The 15911-nt window shown below is 42.6% G+C and overlaps 2 protein-coding genes across 5 annotated transcripts in view; both read left to right on the top strand.

Moving 5' to 3' along the window:
* Positions 1-4173, top strand: part of GANC (glucosidase alpha, neutral C) — a 28101-nt gene extending 23928 nt beyond the window's left edge. For both annotated transcript variants that reach the window (XM_069784375.1, XM_069784374.1), the window contains 2 exons: positions 971-1074; positions 1964-4173. In XM_069784375.1, the coding sequence (XP_069640476.1) occupies positions 971-1074; positions 1964-2073 (214 nt within the window). In that variant the 3' untranslated portion in view covers positions 2074-4173. The remainder of the gene's footprint in view (positions 1-970; positions 1075-1963) is intronic.
* A 2339-nt stretch (positions 4174-6512) lies between these two features.
* Positions 6513-15911, top strand: part of CAPN3 (calpain 3) — a 30641-nt gene continuing 21242 nt past the window's right edge. For all 3 annotated transcript variants that reach the window (XM_069784371.1, XM_069784370.1, XM_009929739.2), the window contains exons 1-2: positions 6513-7231; positions 14808-14877. In XM_069784371.1, coding sequence (XP_069640472.1) covers positions 6938-7231; positions 14808-14877 — 364 coding nt within the window. In that variant the 5' untranslated portion in view covers positions 6513-6937. The remainder of the gene's footprint in view (positions 7232-14807; positions 14878-15911) is intronic.

Here is a 15911-nt window from a genome sequence, read left to right as displayed (position 1 = left end):
GATATTCTGTGATTCCATGTGGGAACCACAAACAGACACCATTACATGTAGTCTCCAAAAGTCATTAACAAAAGCACCGTATGTATTAGCATAGTAAAATATAGAAGAAAAGCACTTGAAAGGGAGCATGAGGGGACACAATCTGCAAAGGCTGAATGAAACAACCTAAAAGCCAAAAATATCCATAGCTGCTTGTAAGAAAAGATGGTAAATACGTCACTACGACACTTTTACTATTGAGGTATGTTGCCCATGGGGCTGTGCAGTGCATAAATGGTGATTTTACAGGCATTTCTTTATTCCTTCAGGGTTCAAAAATATGCAGGAGGTGGTACTAAAACTACAAAATTTAACAAGCAAAACTGTAGACTAGCATGGATAATGTAGTTAAAAGTATGTTTCAAATCTCTTCATCTGGGATACGAAATCTGAAAAGCTTAAAAACTAAGGACAGAAAAGAAAAATGTTGCTAAATTACTAGCAGTTGGAAAAAAGTAATTTTGAGATGAATGGTGAAACATTCTGTGCACTCTGGAAAGGAAAGTTTCATTTTGATTTGAGTTTCTTTAGAGCTTTTTAATAAAAATTAAATTAGTTACAAAATGGAAGATAATTCTACCTCAGATTGAAACACCTTACTTGAAAAATGTTAAAAATTAACTTTACATTTATATTTAGTTACCATTTTGCAAAAATCCAGAACTTCTCTGGTTGTTAAAGCTATGCTTTTTGCCACAAAATATCTTCTCAAACTTTTTTTTCTTCTAACTTTGTGAAATCTGCTATGCAGTGAAAAATCAGCTGATAATGGGAGAAAGTTTGACTTGTTTCAGGAGAAAGGTAAACCGAGGAAAGGAAACTAGTATAGGGAACTTTCAGGGTGAGACTGAAGTAGTACTTTCTCTGTATAATGCTGAACTTCTACTGATGGACAGAAACTAATGTATATGAAATCATTTTCTTCTTTCAGCCGCAGAGATGAAAGCGGACAATACCACACTACATGTGTGGTTGAACGGGTGATAGTTCTGGGATTTGGACAGCAACCCACTTTTGTGACAGCCTGTTCCAAGGGTAATGAATTGACTTCTATTTTACTGTAGTTTTTTAAAAAACTGTTGCTTTGCTGCCAGTCACTAGAGGTGACAAACTGATAGCTCTGTAAAGGAAGTGTTACAGCATAGGGAGCATCTTTGTTTAGTTTTCTTTGCTACTTTTTTTGATATCAAGGACAGAATTTAGCAAAAGGAGCCAGCAGCTACTCACCACTAATATTACATGCAGAACTGAAGAACACTTGCTTTGTAAGGCAATAGATACATCAGTAAAAGCAGTTCAGAATTAACAAGTTCAGATAACTTTGTCCTGTACATAAGATGACCAGAGGCAGCATTTCATCTTAAGGACCATTTGCTCTGTAAGCCTGCCTAGTCTAGAACTGGAAACTTGGAGGCAAAACCAGAATTACTTTCCTGTTCTTTTGCTCATTCAAAAGTGTCTGGAGTTCCTGACTACGTAGGGATCTCTAGAAGTTGTGAGGGATCCTGCACGGATAGGCAGTGGCTTCTACAGAAAGGTCTTATTTCTGGCTGCTTTCCAAGCATGTCCCTTCACTTTGGGAATCATGTGAATGTGGACTTTCTGCCTCCACCTGTCAATCTCAAGGACTGTTAGGGTGCTTGGAGGAAAACCTATGCTGAAACAAGGTTTGGGGGTTTTTTTTTCCAGAAAAAACCTTGAATAGTTCCATAGTTTGATAGGTCAGAAAAAAATAAATAGTTTTTCCAATTCTCCTGCATTCTTCTGTGTATACTGGGCAGATTTGACTACTACTTCTTTTTTAATCAGTCCTTTCCACCAGTGGCAGCAACAGCCTGAGTTAAAGACTGGAGGGAGACACGTGTAACTGTGTTTCAGAAGGGTTTTTCTTCAATCCTATAGTAAACTCTCTTGTCCTCTTCAGATGGGAAAGAAAAAGAAGTGGTTTTCACATACAATACGAAGACCTCTGCGCTGACACTGGAAAATTTAGCCCTGAGTGTTGATGCTGACTGGGAGATTTGCATCAACTGAAAGGAGATGCAACTTCTTCAGAGAATTCATCGAGAGGTTGAGGGGAAATAAGTTGGGAGGACTTAAAATGTCCACTTGAATCCAATCAAATTAAGGAACATATTTCCCACCCACACCCCTAAACTAACATTTCCTACAATTTTGCTTTTAAAGTACTGTTTTAAACTTGCATAGCTCTTCTATTCGGCAACAGTAATGGCACTAGGATTCTATCTTCAGGGAAAAAAAGCTAAATACTATCTGCTGCAGGCTAGCTTCAGTTAAGCATTAAGATTGAGTTCTGCCTTCACTTGCACCAAAATATCATAAATCAATGGGTGAGATTGTGGCTTGTTGGCATGAGGTTTAATGTGAGTATTTGGAAATCCCACTATTCAGAGACTGGAGTACTTGAGAAGAGCAAATCTGGGCCAGTTCGACAAGCAGGATCAGTAGATATGCCAGACGCAGAGGTTATCGTCATAGCACTGCCTGCAAGCTGCCTTGAGAAAACACAGAAGGAGCCACCCAGTGTGATTACAGACACTTCCCCTTTCCAGTCCTTATGACAATGCAAAATTAGGCAGTCTGTACAGGAAAGAAAACAACAGGCTAGCCAACAGTTCAGTCACTGAAGGTAAGGTTTGAGTAGGTTGTGCCAGTCAGCTGTGTGATAGTAAAAGACAGTAATGTGGGAGTGCAAAAGTCTCTCCAATAGCTGGCTTTGAAACTGGTATTTGGATTTTTAAAAGGCACAGGTCTATGTAAGTGCAATACTGGCTTAGGGCTTAGGGTAGCAGCTAGACTCACACAGAAACATTTTCCATGTTATTGCTCCCTTGTCTCTGCAAGTACTACTAAAAAAAAATAAAATTCTTTTGTTAGGAAAGAATTGGCATTTTTCGATGACTGAATGTCTTTGGTTAAAGCCAGCCCAGTGAAGCAACTCTGCTTACGGAGAGCTCTGCTTCACCACATCTTCCAACTCTTGCCAAGGTTGGGCTTCCTTTACACATATTTTAGTAGTTTCTTGGTCAGTTTTTACTATCTGGCTGAGATTTAAGCTTAGTAGTTATGATGCAAATTTTTAATTTTAATGGGATTAATTCTGCAGTTAGTCATCCCACTTCATGCTTATTCCCCCATTCTCTTACAGCTCACCCTAATGTTCCCTTGCCTCCTTTTCCCACCATCTCTGCAAACAGAACTGGTGTGTCCTGATGCTTTCTTCCCTTTCAAAACTAGGAGACATCCCGATTCCCGCATCCCCTACATCCTTTCTATTCCCACAGCCCTTTCCACATCAGGCATCTCTTTTCACAGGCTACCATCGCTGCACAGCTCAAGTTGTTTGCCCCTTCCATTTGCTACACTTGCCAACTATGTTATTTTAGTGCTAGTTCTGCTTTGAGTCAAATCTGAACATGCCATCAGTTGGGTTTTGTGGATGTAAAAGGGCAAAATGTACTTAATTTTCTTTTAGCAAGATGAGGAAGTTACTTTCTAAAAACATCAGTAAATTAACTCTTAGGAAACAGAGAAGGATGGTCACCATTTTTGCCAACCAAAGGTAATGTAACAGTCCAGTTGTACATTGTCCTCTACTCTTCTTACTAAGTCCTCCCTGTGCGTGGTCAGTCATTCCCACCTGCTGCTGTTTCTCCTCTTCAGGGCAGATTTCTGGGAATAGCAAGTGTGAGAGCAAACTGCGACTACTCCGCTCCTGACTGCCAAGCGCAGGTTGTTCCCCACCAGACCCTTAGGTTCCTTCTTTTTTATTCTGCAGAGCCGTTTGTCAGCCCCTTCTAGCAGGCAGTGTGAGCTTCCACTCCAGGAACTGGCAGTCTAAATACTGCTGTGCTTAATGCAGACAAGTTAGTTAATCCAGGTAGAACAGTAGCAAATAGATCTTTTACATCTGTGAGAAGAGAGACAGACCCTATTTTTGAAACAGACCCTATTTTTCTATCAGCTTCTAAGCTTTAATTGACGATTGCTTTTTATGTTTAAGCATAGCAGTGTTTCTGACAGGATATAATTCTTGTCTGGAGCGTTTTAATGAAACATTTTAACTGGTATTTCTGAAGTTGGAAAGTGAGTGAAATAAAGTAATAATGAAACAAGTTATATGCCTTATTCCTTCCAACCTTCTTTCTACTGTTGAGAATCACTACTAAGTATTATTCCAAGGGTACCTGCTTAAAGTGAATGACTAGCTTTTATACTCTGGCCCTCAGTATGATATCTGCACTATAGTAAGTACTCACGAGTCAAACTTTCAGTGGTATGAAGTACCTAACTTCTATGGATTTCCATAGGAATTAGTTATTGAAAATTTTAGCAGTTGTGTCTTTAGATATGAGGAAATAAATTTCAAATAATATCACTTACATTGATATTTGTAGCAACTCACATACTATTCCACATATTTATGCCATAAACGAAGAAAGAAATTCATAGTATACCTTTACAAAAAAGGAAATTAATTCAATGAGTGAAAACAACTGGAGATAAAATTTCATAAAAATTAAAAAGAAAGGTTATCATCCATGTAGTTTACTTTTGTTCTGTCTGAACAGATCAGCTATTGAAGTACTTCTGCTTGCAAGAAATTCCATTGCAAAAGGTGATTTAATTCCTAATGGACAAAAGATTTATTTTGCCATTTGTAGCAGACAACACATCCATTCTTCCCTATGGTAAATTGTGTTTCTTTAAAAACACCATTTGTCTTTTACTAGCAAGCGCTGTTTCTCACAGAAAAGAGCTACATAACAAAACCATCTGTCCAGTAAAAAATAAGGAGAAGCTGTTTTTTGAACAGCTATAACCACAAAATACACCTGAACATCTGTAAAGAGCAACATGGGGTTAGAATTGAGAAGTGCATGCCCACCTGGAATTCGGTATGCAGGCACTAGCTGAACTGTTAGCTGAAACAGCAGCAGGTCATACCCTGACACTTGCTGATCATCCCAAGAAAAAAAAAGAAAAAAAACCCCACTGCTAATCCTTCACTTGATCCTCCCCAGCAGCCCACAATGAGTTTGTCAAATATCACACCTGTGCTACTTACATTCTTCTCAAAACAGAGCTAGCTCTGTGTACGAGACATAATAGATGAATTAGCGTGTTGGGCAAGAAGGGAGAATATGAAAGAATGAACTTATGCACAGGCCCCAAAATGAGCATTTTTGCTGAAGCTGTGCAGTCAGAGGCCCTTGCATCTCACTGCTTGCATTGCTCTTGAAATATCCTGGAAAGTGACACATGGCTCTGCCAAGCTGTCCTGCAAAGTAATGTCAAACATGAGACCTGCAATCCTTACATCTAAATGTAATGAGGAAGTCATCAGTTCTGCATCTGGACAACCGACCCTGAAACAACTGCACTCCTATTTCCACAAACACTTCAATCTCTCCTTTTCGATTGCCCAGTTGGTGCAAGAAGGCTTGCATTCATGATAAAATAAAGGATTTAGGCCACCATTAGGAGACTGAGGATTAATACTCCTAGAGGTTGGTCAAGCTTGCCAACTATATTACCTTCTTTAAAAGTTCCCCTAGTGGAGTTTTTTTAATGAGCTGTAGATATTGTCTGTTGTACTGTTGATTTGAAATGTGTAAAGCAAGCAAGTGGCTGAAAAAGAAAAAGTAATCAGTGCTTTGGAAAACACCATAGTACTAGGGCAGAAGGTCAGCAATGTGTACATGAGCCAGAGTCCAGAGACTAGTGTCATCTGGCAAAAATAACACTGATGTCATCATGTGATTTAAGACTTCCCAATCAAAGAAAAATCAAGATGTTAGGGGGCTTTTATTGACACATAAACAATGTCACCTTTTAAAGAACTGGGTTATAGAGAAGAGCAATGTGCATTTAGATTTTCTTCACAGAGACTGTGAATTTGTGCCTTATCCCACTGTTGCGTGACAAAATAAATGTGCGAAGTCAGGTGTCTCCTTTAAGATTGGTATATCTTAACACACACAGAATGTCCCGGTTTCCACGCTGGGCCCCTTATAAACTTTTCTGACCCTATATGAAAAGGTGCCTTTTACATGGGAGGTAGCTATTACCAGGTGAATCTTAGTGCTAGCAAGCTGCTCTCTAGAGGAGCCAAACCCAGCTGGCAGGTATTGACCTGACCGCAGTAACATCAAATGACTACCTTTTTCACCACTAAGAGCATGTCTTCAGATAATCCCCTCCACTAGTAAAAAATCTCTGTATATCTTTTCTGCAGCAAAGGGTAGAAACAACAAGTCAAGTACAACAGTTCCTCCAGGAGTGTCAGGACTAGTTTATTGGCTGGCAGTACTTCATAAGTACGTTCCCAAACCAGCAGGAGTTTAGCTTCCAGTTTCACTGTTCTCTCTACTTAAGGAAAAGACGAGCCACTTGCACCAGGAGTCAGCCTACACATGGACCCTGTCCTAGGAACACGACTGGCCTCGGCACGAGCTGCGCAGAAGACTGACACCATCTCACTAACCCCCTCCCTCTCACTTTCCCTCTCTCTCACTCTTTGCCTGTAGTTATTTTTAGATTTCACCGGTTAAAGCTTGTCCCTTCTGGACACTTACACGCACAGGGCAGGCACACACACTTGCTATAGATACTACAACTCAGGCACGGGAGTTAGCCAACAGATTATCTTGTTCCACATCAAGGAATAAATTCTGATTTCTGTCAAGAAAATACTGCCCTTTGAGAGGATGCCCAACGTGCTCAACTGCATGGGATTTTGTTGCTTGCGAATTTGACTAGGAGACTTTCAACAGATAGAAAACGCGGTTTACACAGCAAGTTCCTCTTTCCTCGCGTTTCCTTCCAGTTTGCAAGATCTTGCTTTCTTTCAACATTTGCTTTAAGCCCGACTCCCATGCCGTCCGCCATAAATGCAGCGGTGGCTCAGCAGACGGCTGCTGGGTCGGTTCCCAGCGCTACTATTAGCACTACAACTGAAGGTGCGGGTGGGGGCACAGGGGGGATTTATTCTGCCATTATAAGTCGCAACCAGCCCATTATCAAAGTAAAGGAGAAGACCTACGAGGAGCTTCACAAGAAGTGCCTGGAGCAGAACATTCTCTATGAAGATCCTGATTTCCCGCCGAATGAGTCCTCCCTCTTCTATAGCCAGAAAATCCCCATCAAGTTCGAATGGAAAAGACCACGTGTGAGTAACATGTTTGCTGAGTGTCTTTTACTTTCTGTAAATTGAAGTATTCACCAGGAGTTTACATTTTTGCAGAAAGTGTGTGTCGGGGGAGGTCTGGGGAATAAGCTGGAAATATATTTCCTTAGAGCTCTCCTGGAAGATAACTAGCTAGGGCTGTGGAAGCTCAGAGAGTGCGTACATAATGACTGAAATACAATAAACCAAAATGAAACAAAAAAAGGAGATGGAATGAAATATGTAGAAAAAGGAATACAGAATTTAATTTTCTTCTTGCATGATTTGCTAGGGATTTTCTTGTCTGAAACTACCAAAGAAAAATTCTCCTCATTCTGCAACAGGTTATTGGGTTTGCTGACGCTTAATTTTTAAACGCTACCTTATTTCACTTACAACTTTAGGAAAACAGCGGAATACTAAAGTAATCTGTGAAAATAAAAGGACATGTTATGCTCTGAAACATGCTTCTATTCAGCTGTTTGTTCTCAACATTGCTTAGCCGACTTGCAAAGGTTGTTTAGCATAGTATCCACTTACCATGACCGTGGGTGTTGTAATCACTAGCGAGGACCCAATCCTACCTACTAATCCCATTTCTTTTTCCTGTCTTGTGGGCATTCCTCAGCCAGCCTTCCTCTTCTTTCCCACCCCGAGTCTCTCACAGGGAAAGGACTAATTCCTCCATTCCCAATTGATTCCCCGTCCTACCACAGGAAGAATTATCCTCTTTCCCTGTCGTTCCTGCTGGGCAGCTGCTCCCCCCCGGCAAGGCAGCCCCCGGGTCACTGCCTCGGCCCCTGCTGTCCTCTGCCCAGCAGCAAGGACGTGGTTCTGAGGAGCTTCCCCAGCTGCCCCTCTCTGGCAGGTTTTGGCTGCCTCTTCTAGATCTGCCATCCTTCCCCAACACCCAAATGTGTGCTTCAATGGCAAAGTCAGTGGTGACAGATAAAACCACAGGAACGTAACTGAACAGCGAAAGACCGGGAGCTCATGCGGGGAGGTGTTGGAGATGCAGAGGAAGGCCACGTGCTGCTGCCACAATAACAACGCGAGCAACGTGAAGGGAGCGACGCGCGTCCCCCATCTGCTTTGCCCTGTGCATGTGTGCTCTGTCATTCCTTCATCATCACCAGGGCTGCATCAGCCCCTGGAAATGTGTGTGAATGAGTTAAATGCAGCCACAAGTCAGTCGTAAAGGGATGGGATTTCCCCCATTTCAACGGAGGGGAAAGCAATACAGCAGTACAGTGGATGAGTGCCAGCACCCTGGGGCAGACAGACTGTGAGTGGGCAGATGAGAAAGCATCAAAACATTTTAAAAAGCACAATGTAACCTCAGACTTATCTCATATTACTGAGTATGCACAGATCAAGCCTTTGTTTTGGGAAGGTTCAGACTTCAGGGTCTCTATCCCAAAGATGTTTCTTTAAGCCACTCATTAATGAATAAGTTTGGAAGCTCTATACTTACTACTCATGTAGCAACAACAAGCTGGGGAACATGTAAGACTCAAAATACAACCTAAATATCAAAACCAAAGCTATCTGTGTTCTTTTGACACAAGCGTTCAGCCTCCTGATGTATCTGCGGTGCCAGCTGCAGGTAGAGCAGAGGCAGGAGATCCAGAGAGCTGCAGCCTGCGCCCGCCCAGTACTGCCATGCTGTGGGATCATGGATCCAGTCGGTCCTGACCCTGATGCAGATGGCTGTCCTGCCGGGGACACACCGGGCCTGATTTGTAGAGATGCCCGTGCCTTCTGTTGCAAATGTGTTTGTTTTAAAACAAACCCAGTAATTCAGGTCCCTGCTGTGCCCAGCAGGTCCCCAAAGAGGAGAGACTCACATATAATGCTTTCTCCTTTTATAATGTGTCCCCTACCTTGTCATCTATACCACAATTGCCAAGTGAGTCTTCTCTTGGGCGCTGAGGCAAAAGACCCGTATCTATTGGTGCTGATCTCAGGTTGACCCAGGACTTCGGTTCACTGGACTTTGAAACTGTAAGTTATATAGTACTGGTAGAAGGACTTGTCTGGTAACATTATATACATGAATAGCCACGACAGACACATTAACAGAACATCATAAAGTCAAATTAATATAAAGTAGTAATACTGGGCTAAAGAGTATTTTATTAAGACATTAAAGCAATCATTGAAGTACCGAATTCAAAGATTCAACTGCACAGGCCATGTTTTGTAATAGTCTGTAAAGATACGGATAACTTCTGTTCTTACTAAACTGCAATGGCATTTTTTTGGCAAAGAAAGCAACTAGCTCATAAACTATAGTCTTATAAAGTGATAATTCTTAATCACTTTGAAATTCAGGTCAAGCTTGAATTCAATCAGACTTGATAATGTATTCTAAAAGAAAACAAAATATCCAACGGTTCAGAAGTCCTGAGAGAATATCCTAATACAGGCTTCACTCTAGATCCTTTCCCCGATTTCTATAGCGTATTGTATATGCCACATACACCCAGAAATAGCAAATAAACGAGTGATCAATGTGCTGTAAGACCTCATTTAAAACAAAGAGCTGTGAAATAAATAGGCAACCTGTTCCCCACTGCCTCTGGCTTCCCGAGTCCCCTTAGTCATGCCACCTGATCCATTTGTACCCAAGCTCTAGCCCCGCCACATGAGATTAGTGTATGAGGATGTAATATACATGAAAGATTAATGCTGGCCTTAATGACCATTATTTGCAATGACACGAATCCACGTGGGATTGTTGAGTGCAAGTTTTTCCGGAAGCTCCAAGTGTTATTTGAGGAATCACATAGTTAATCTAAAGGGCACGTGTTTGCCGGTTCCCAACCCTATACCCAAGCGCTGGCGACGGTGCCATTCCTCAGCCGAACAGCGCTTCTTCGCTGTAGCTCTCAGCACACTGTGCTGACATATGGAAAAGCTACGAGTCTACTTTTGCGCCTGGGATTTACGAGGACGTCACAGCAAGTCAGATGCGTGGCTGACGCTCCCCCAATTCCCGGCTCCGAGCCGAGGCACCTGCTGAGCCCGGCGTGGGCAGATCCCCCTCCCACGTGTGGGCTGCCGGGACCTGGGCTCCCTCCGCTTCCCCTGGCGATGGCCGTGCTGTGGGTCAACCTTTTCCTTGAGGCTCCTGGAATTTGTTACTGAGGTGGGGAGAGGTGCCCAGCATCCCAGCCCCACAGCTACCCCTCGCTCTCGGGCGTCTGGCCCTACAGGCTCTTCTTTTGGCAGTCGGGGCTACCCAGAGGTCAGGCCCTCCCCTGCCACCTCCCAAAATGACCAGCCTCCACTGCTGCGAGGGCACGAGGGCTGGTCTTGTGCCTTACCGACAGAAGGACAGCTGCCACACAGGGCAGCTGTGAGCCTTGGCATGGGGGGGGCGAGAAGGCCCCTGTAATTCTACCCAGCTAGTGACTGCCGTGCCACGACATGAATGCGCAGAGCAGACCTCCTAATGCTCAATTCGGGCAAAAGCCAAGTGACAGCCCTGCAAATTTCCCTGGCAAAAGCTGCAGGATCCATCCAGTGTTTCTGTTCAGAGTATGCATGAGCGCGGTTTAGGTACGTAGAAGGGAAATAAAATCCCTCTCAGTTAATGCATGATATTAAATCATTTGCTCGCCCATGGAAGGTAAGAGAAGCCCAAAGACCTTTTCTCACCTGCACCAGGTTATATCCAGCTCAGTGATGGGCTGTGCTCAGCTTTCTTGACAGCCTCAGCCTCCCACACCTATGCTGCCTGCGGGAGCTTCTCTCAGCAGAGAGCTGGGACGAGGTCGTTGATATTTGAGGGTGGAGAAAAGGTCTGTATTATAACATAATGCAGAGTATTGAGAGGTCCTGCTGCAGTCCTGTTTGGATCTAATGACACTAGGACATCTAACAGGAAGGCTCTGCTGTGACACTGTGCTTTCAAATGCACCACTGTCATTCTCCTTGCTCACAGCCAGGAGGTCACAGCATTAACCATCAGATTCGGGGACTTCCTTATGGTGATCCTCTCCATAGCCGAGAAAAATCAGCAGAAATAGCTTTCTTTTCATAACAAATACAAATAAAATCAAGGCAGCAGATTAGTGGATTTTGCTTAGAACGAAATCTAGTCAGATCATCTGCTGGACAGGTGGGAAGCTATTTGAATTTAGTAATCACAGAACGTGCGCCTCTGCAGGCAGTACCACAAAGCAAAGACAGCATTTAGTGTCACCAAGGCAAGACTTTCAGATGAGGGTAATCCAACTCTGAAAACTCTAAAACCAGCTTGCAGCCTGGCAACATCAACCTCTGCCTTGAAGCCTGCAGCACAGCCATTTAATAGCATGGCCTAGACCGTGAGAGGACAAGGGAGAAGAAGCATGAGGCTACAAATTGTCTTAGGCAGGCCAAAGAAGATGCTTCCTCTACTTGATAGGATCAGTTTAGGGAATTTACTTAGCATGCCATAGTTTATTTTAAAGGAATGAATGTACTTAGCATGCCATAGTTTATTTTAAAGGAATGAATGCCTTTTGCTGCAACAGTATAAGATGACTGGAGGATTTTTCCTGACACAGAAGAAAAGCTAATGAAGATACAACAAAGGTCAAATGCCATTTTTAGTTGCATGCTGCCTTTGCATTTTCCAGTGCTCCCTTCCAACTGACTCATAAGTACCCTCTGCCCAGAAAGCAGCATGCACTACTAATGTTTTTTTTCCTAGGATTCTGTCTCCCTTGCTGTAACTTGGACCCTTTGTAATGAAATTACAGTCCAAACTGAATCAACCCAGTGAACACAAAGGTCCTTTGGATAGTACCAAGGCAGTCTAAGGCACTGTCCTGGTTTTGGCTGGAATAAAGTTAATTTTCTTCTTTGCAGCTGGTATAGCACTGTGTTTTGGATTTAGGATGAGAATAATGTTGATAACACACCGACCATGTTTTAGTTGTTGCTAAGCAGTGTTTAGACTAAGTCAAGGACGTCTCAGCTTCTCATACTGCCCTGCCAGTGGAGGCTGAGAGTGCACAAAAAACTGGGAGGGGACACAGCCAGGACAGCTGACCCCAACTGACCAAAGGGGTGTCCCATACTTATTATGTCATGCCCAGTATATAATCTGGGGGGAGTTGGTCAGGGGGCACCACGGCTCGGGGCTTGGCTGGGCATTAGCCAGCAGGTGGTGAGCAATTGTATTGTGCATCACTTGTTTTGTATATTCTATTATTATTGTTATTATTTTCCCTTCCTTTTCTGTCCTATTAAGCTGTCTTTATCTCAACCCACAAGTTTTACTTTTCTTTCCCCGATTTCTCGCCCATCCCACTACAGGGTGGGGGTGGGCCAGGGACTGAGCGAGCAGCTGAGGGGTGCTTAATTGCCACAACAGGCACTCAGATGAGACGTGACTCTTTCTAGATGAATAATTGTATCAGTGAAATGCAGCCTATTGGGATTCTCTGCGATAACTTGACCCAAGAGATGAAGAGCAATCCCTTGCTCAGCCAGGAAGAGTGGAAGGACAGACCTGCCACCAGCATCTTGAAGACCAGGTCATCTCGCTCTGACTGAGTACTTCTCATCAGCCTTGGAAGACCTTGAAACCTTTCCCTGTAACTTCAACTGTGCTCAGCACAGCTAGCACAGCTGGAGATGAGCTACAGTAATACAATATTAAACACATATCCACAGTGTACTAAACGCACCCAGCCACCATAAAGAAATGCAAGAAAAGCACTTCTCTCATAGCTAAATCAGTCCATACGACAATTGTGTGATTCCTTCCTTTGCATTCCTTTACCAACCATCCTCCAAAGCAAACAAGCCCAAGATGCAATAAATTGCTCTGAGGAACAATTATCATTGTACCTTTAATATTTGGAAACACTTAGGCACTTTCCTCTAAACTGAACATGAACTACCTTCATCTAAAACACAGCATGCTGGATTTCAAGTTTGTTACTTCAATAGGAGCAGGATCAAGCTAAAATACAGTAATAAAGGTTGAAAAAAATGCAAACAAAAAACCTGGCATCTCTCAGCTAGTTTTCAGGAGAGCACCACAGCAATGTGAGGAAGAATATTTTCAACAAAGCAAGTGGGTGGAGAAAAGCGTGAAGGCATCTCAAACAGCTGCCTTGACAGAACCGGACCCCAGGACAGCTGACCGAGGCCCAAAATAACAAGTCAAATCCTCCACTCCCTCCCTCGAAGAGAATAAGGTGACTGCCAGGGGAACCGGAAGCTGGTCTCTCTATCTGACTATATGACTAATCCAAATACGTACATCAAAGCAACTCTGCTGATTACTATTGAAGAAGCAAAAAAGTGGGCTCAAGCCAAGTGAAACTACTAGACCTGAAACACGAGTCTGGGAAAATCCAGGGCTACCATGATGACATGGAAAAGGAGCTTTAGACCACAGAGGTAGCATCAGCTGCCTGTACTGCCACACAAGCAATTGCAAGTTGTTTCTTCTTTCTCCTTCCCACTCCAGCTCTGCCATCTTCCAGCAGATGGGGTTCTTGGACTGTACTTTGTCTTCTTCCCCCTTTGCAGCTGCTCAGGGAAGTGGTCCTCAAGTTGCAATATCTTTCTTTCCTTACCCTCACAAGAAATGGGCCCAAAAGTTAAGTGTCTTCTTTTTCTTCACCATACCAAGTATTTGAGTATGAGAGGTGGCATAGAGACTTTTTTTGTCTCTGTAGGACAGGTTGTACCTACTTCTTCCCTTGGCTTTCCTATACCCCACGGTTCTTTGTCCCATATAGAAAAGGTTCTGTGTAACCCTGCAATAGTCCCACCTCATTTGCTCGTAGTTCCTACGTAGTCCTTCCCTCCCTACTGCAATTCCTTAATTATTTATGCCTGTATAGCATCTTGTGCCCATTCTGTACTAGTATAAATACTGAGAAACCCAGTACATTGTCCTAATGCAGGACAAAAGAAGATCTCCCTGTCCTCAGAGACAGATGATGCCTGTATACATTTCTGAATGCAGCATTGGCACTTAAATACTGCAACATGAGGAGAAGAGTAAAATCTCTTAACCAGCAATTGATTATTCCTGAGTATTAAACATCTGATCCTGGGCAAATTTTAAGGAGGGGTTTTACTTGGGTTCATTCCTGATGGAATGCATTCTTCAACCCTATTAATACCCCAGCATATTAGTTATTGCAGATTGGACACCTTAAACCTGCAGTCATTTTTAAAGACTTTAATCTGGTCCCCTGATGTTCTTTCCACCCACCTGTTCTCCTGTCACCTCCAGTGGTTTGTTTTTTTTCATTGTTGTATAGAAAAATATTTTTCCCTATTCTTCTCATTTTAATGTGTTTGCACCTCATACAGAGGAAGCCCCCCAGGCTAGCTATTAGACCCTGTAGATACATGGAGAAAACTCTGGCTGAAGTCTGGAACATCCAGATTCCAAAACATTTTCGTAGTGAAACTCTGCAGCTGAAAACTCTGCAAGAGATTTTGATATCCGCAAACTATCCTACAGGAAAACATTGTTCTAAACCAGCCTTTATTTCTGTGGCAAACAGGCATCATAATGCATGCTTCTCCTGCTCATCCATCTTTTTATATTTTGCAGGAAATCTGTGAGAATCCACGGTTTATTATCGGTGGAGCCAACAGAACAGATATCTGCCAAGGAGAATTAGGTATGAAATTCTTACTTCACCTCTGCACTTCAAAAAGTCTGCATCATAGTTTAGCTCTCACTTAATTTTCTTTTGCTTCCAAGGAGACATTTGAAGTCCTCTGTCTCAGTATACCACTACACATCTACTAATTCCCTCTCTCTGTAGCAAATCATTGATATCTGCCTAGTAGCAATCTAGGGAAGAACTGTAAGTGACAGATGCTTTGCAGGTTGTTTTGATTTTCATGAACTAATATCATGAGTGTGTTACAAAACACAGTTAGGCCTTTCTTTCAGGCTTTGAGGAGAGACAAAATTAGTTAAGACAAGAATAAAAGATAAAGAGAAGGAGTTATTTGACTGAGAGAAAAATCTAATCAGCTACTGTTGTATTTTTTCAGGTATTTGGTCCTGTTATTTCCATACAGGAGCTTCTGAAGGCCTCCAGCTAAGTGTGCCTTGTACTCAAGGACAACCCCTATATTGAAGGCCTTAAGCACAGATGCTCAAAGATACTTTGATATATAGAGCCACTACTTAGGTACAAGTGATGCCTCTGCAACAGTTGTCCATGCAGCACTCACCTGCACCGCTTTGTGAAGTCAGTCCCCTCTCAGCTTTCCCATGTCTTTCACGGTTTTATAACTTCTCCTGTGATCGTTTTCCTAACCTGATACATCCTAATGTATGTTAATCTTTTCATTTAAGTTTTATTCTGTGCTTCTGAGTGTCCTCATCACCTTCCCAGTACTTTTTCTTTCATTTATTTTATTTAAAACTGCCTTTCTTTTTGAGGTGATCAGAATTTCACAGTTGCCAAGGTGTGGACACAAATGAATTTATGTACATAATATGTTCTCTCTTTTGTCTTCCATTCCTTCCCCAACTACTCATAGCATTTTTTACCTTTTTGACTACTGCTGAACATTGGATGGTTTAGAAAACTCACAGTGGACCCCACATCCTTCCTAAGGGGAAATAGGTAACTTTTAGAATATACTGCTAGATGTATACAGTCGACTTTCCAAAATATATACATATATGTATTTCTAT

The sequence above is a fragment of the Haliaeetus albicilla genome, chromosome 5 (genome assembly GCF_947461875.1).
Source record: "Haliaeetus albicilla chromosome 5, bHalAlb1.1, whole genome shotgun sequence".
NCBI classification, from domain to species: Eukaryota; Metazoa; Chordata; class Aves; order Accipitriformes; family Accipitridae; genus Haliaeetus; species Haliaeetus albicilla.
The sequence above is the reverse complement of the archived record's forward strand: the minus strand, read 5'-3'. Positions and strand labels throughout refer to the sequence as shown.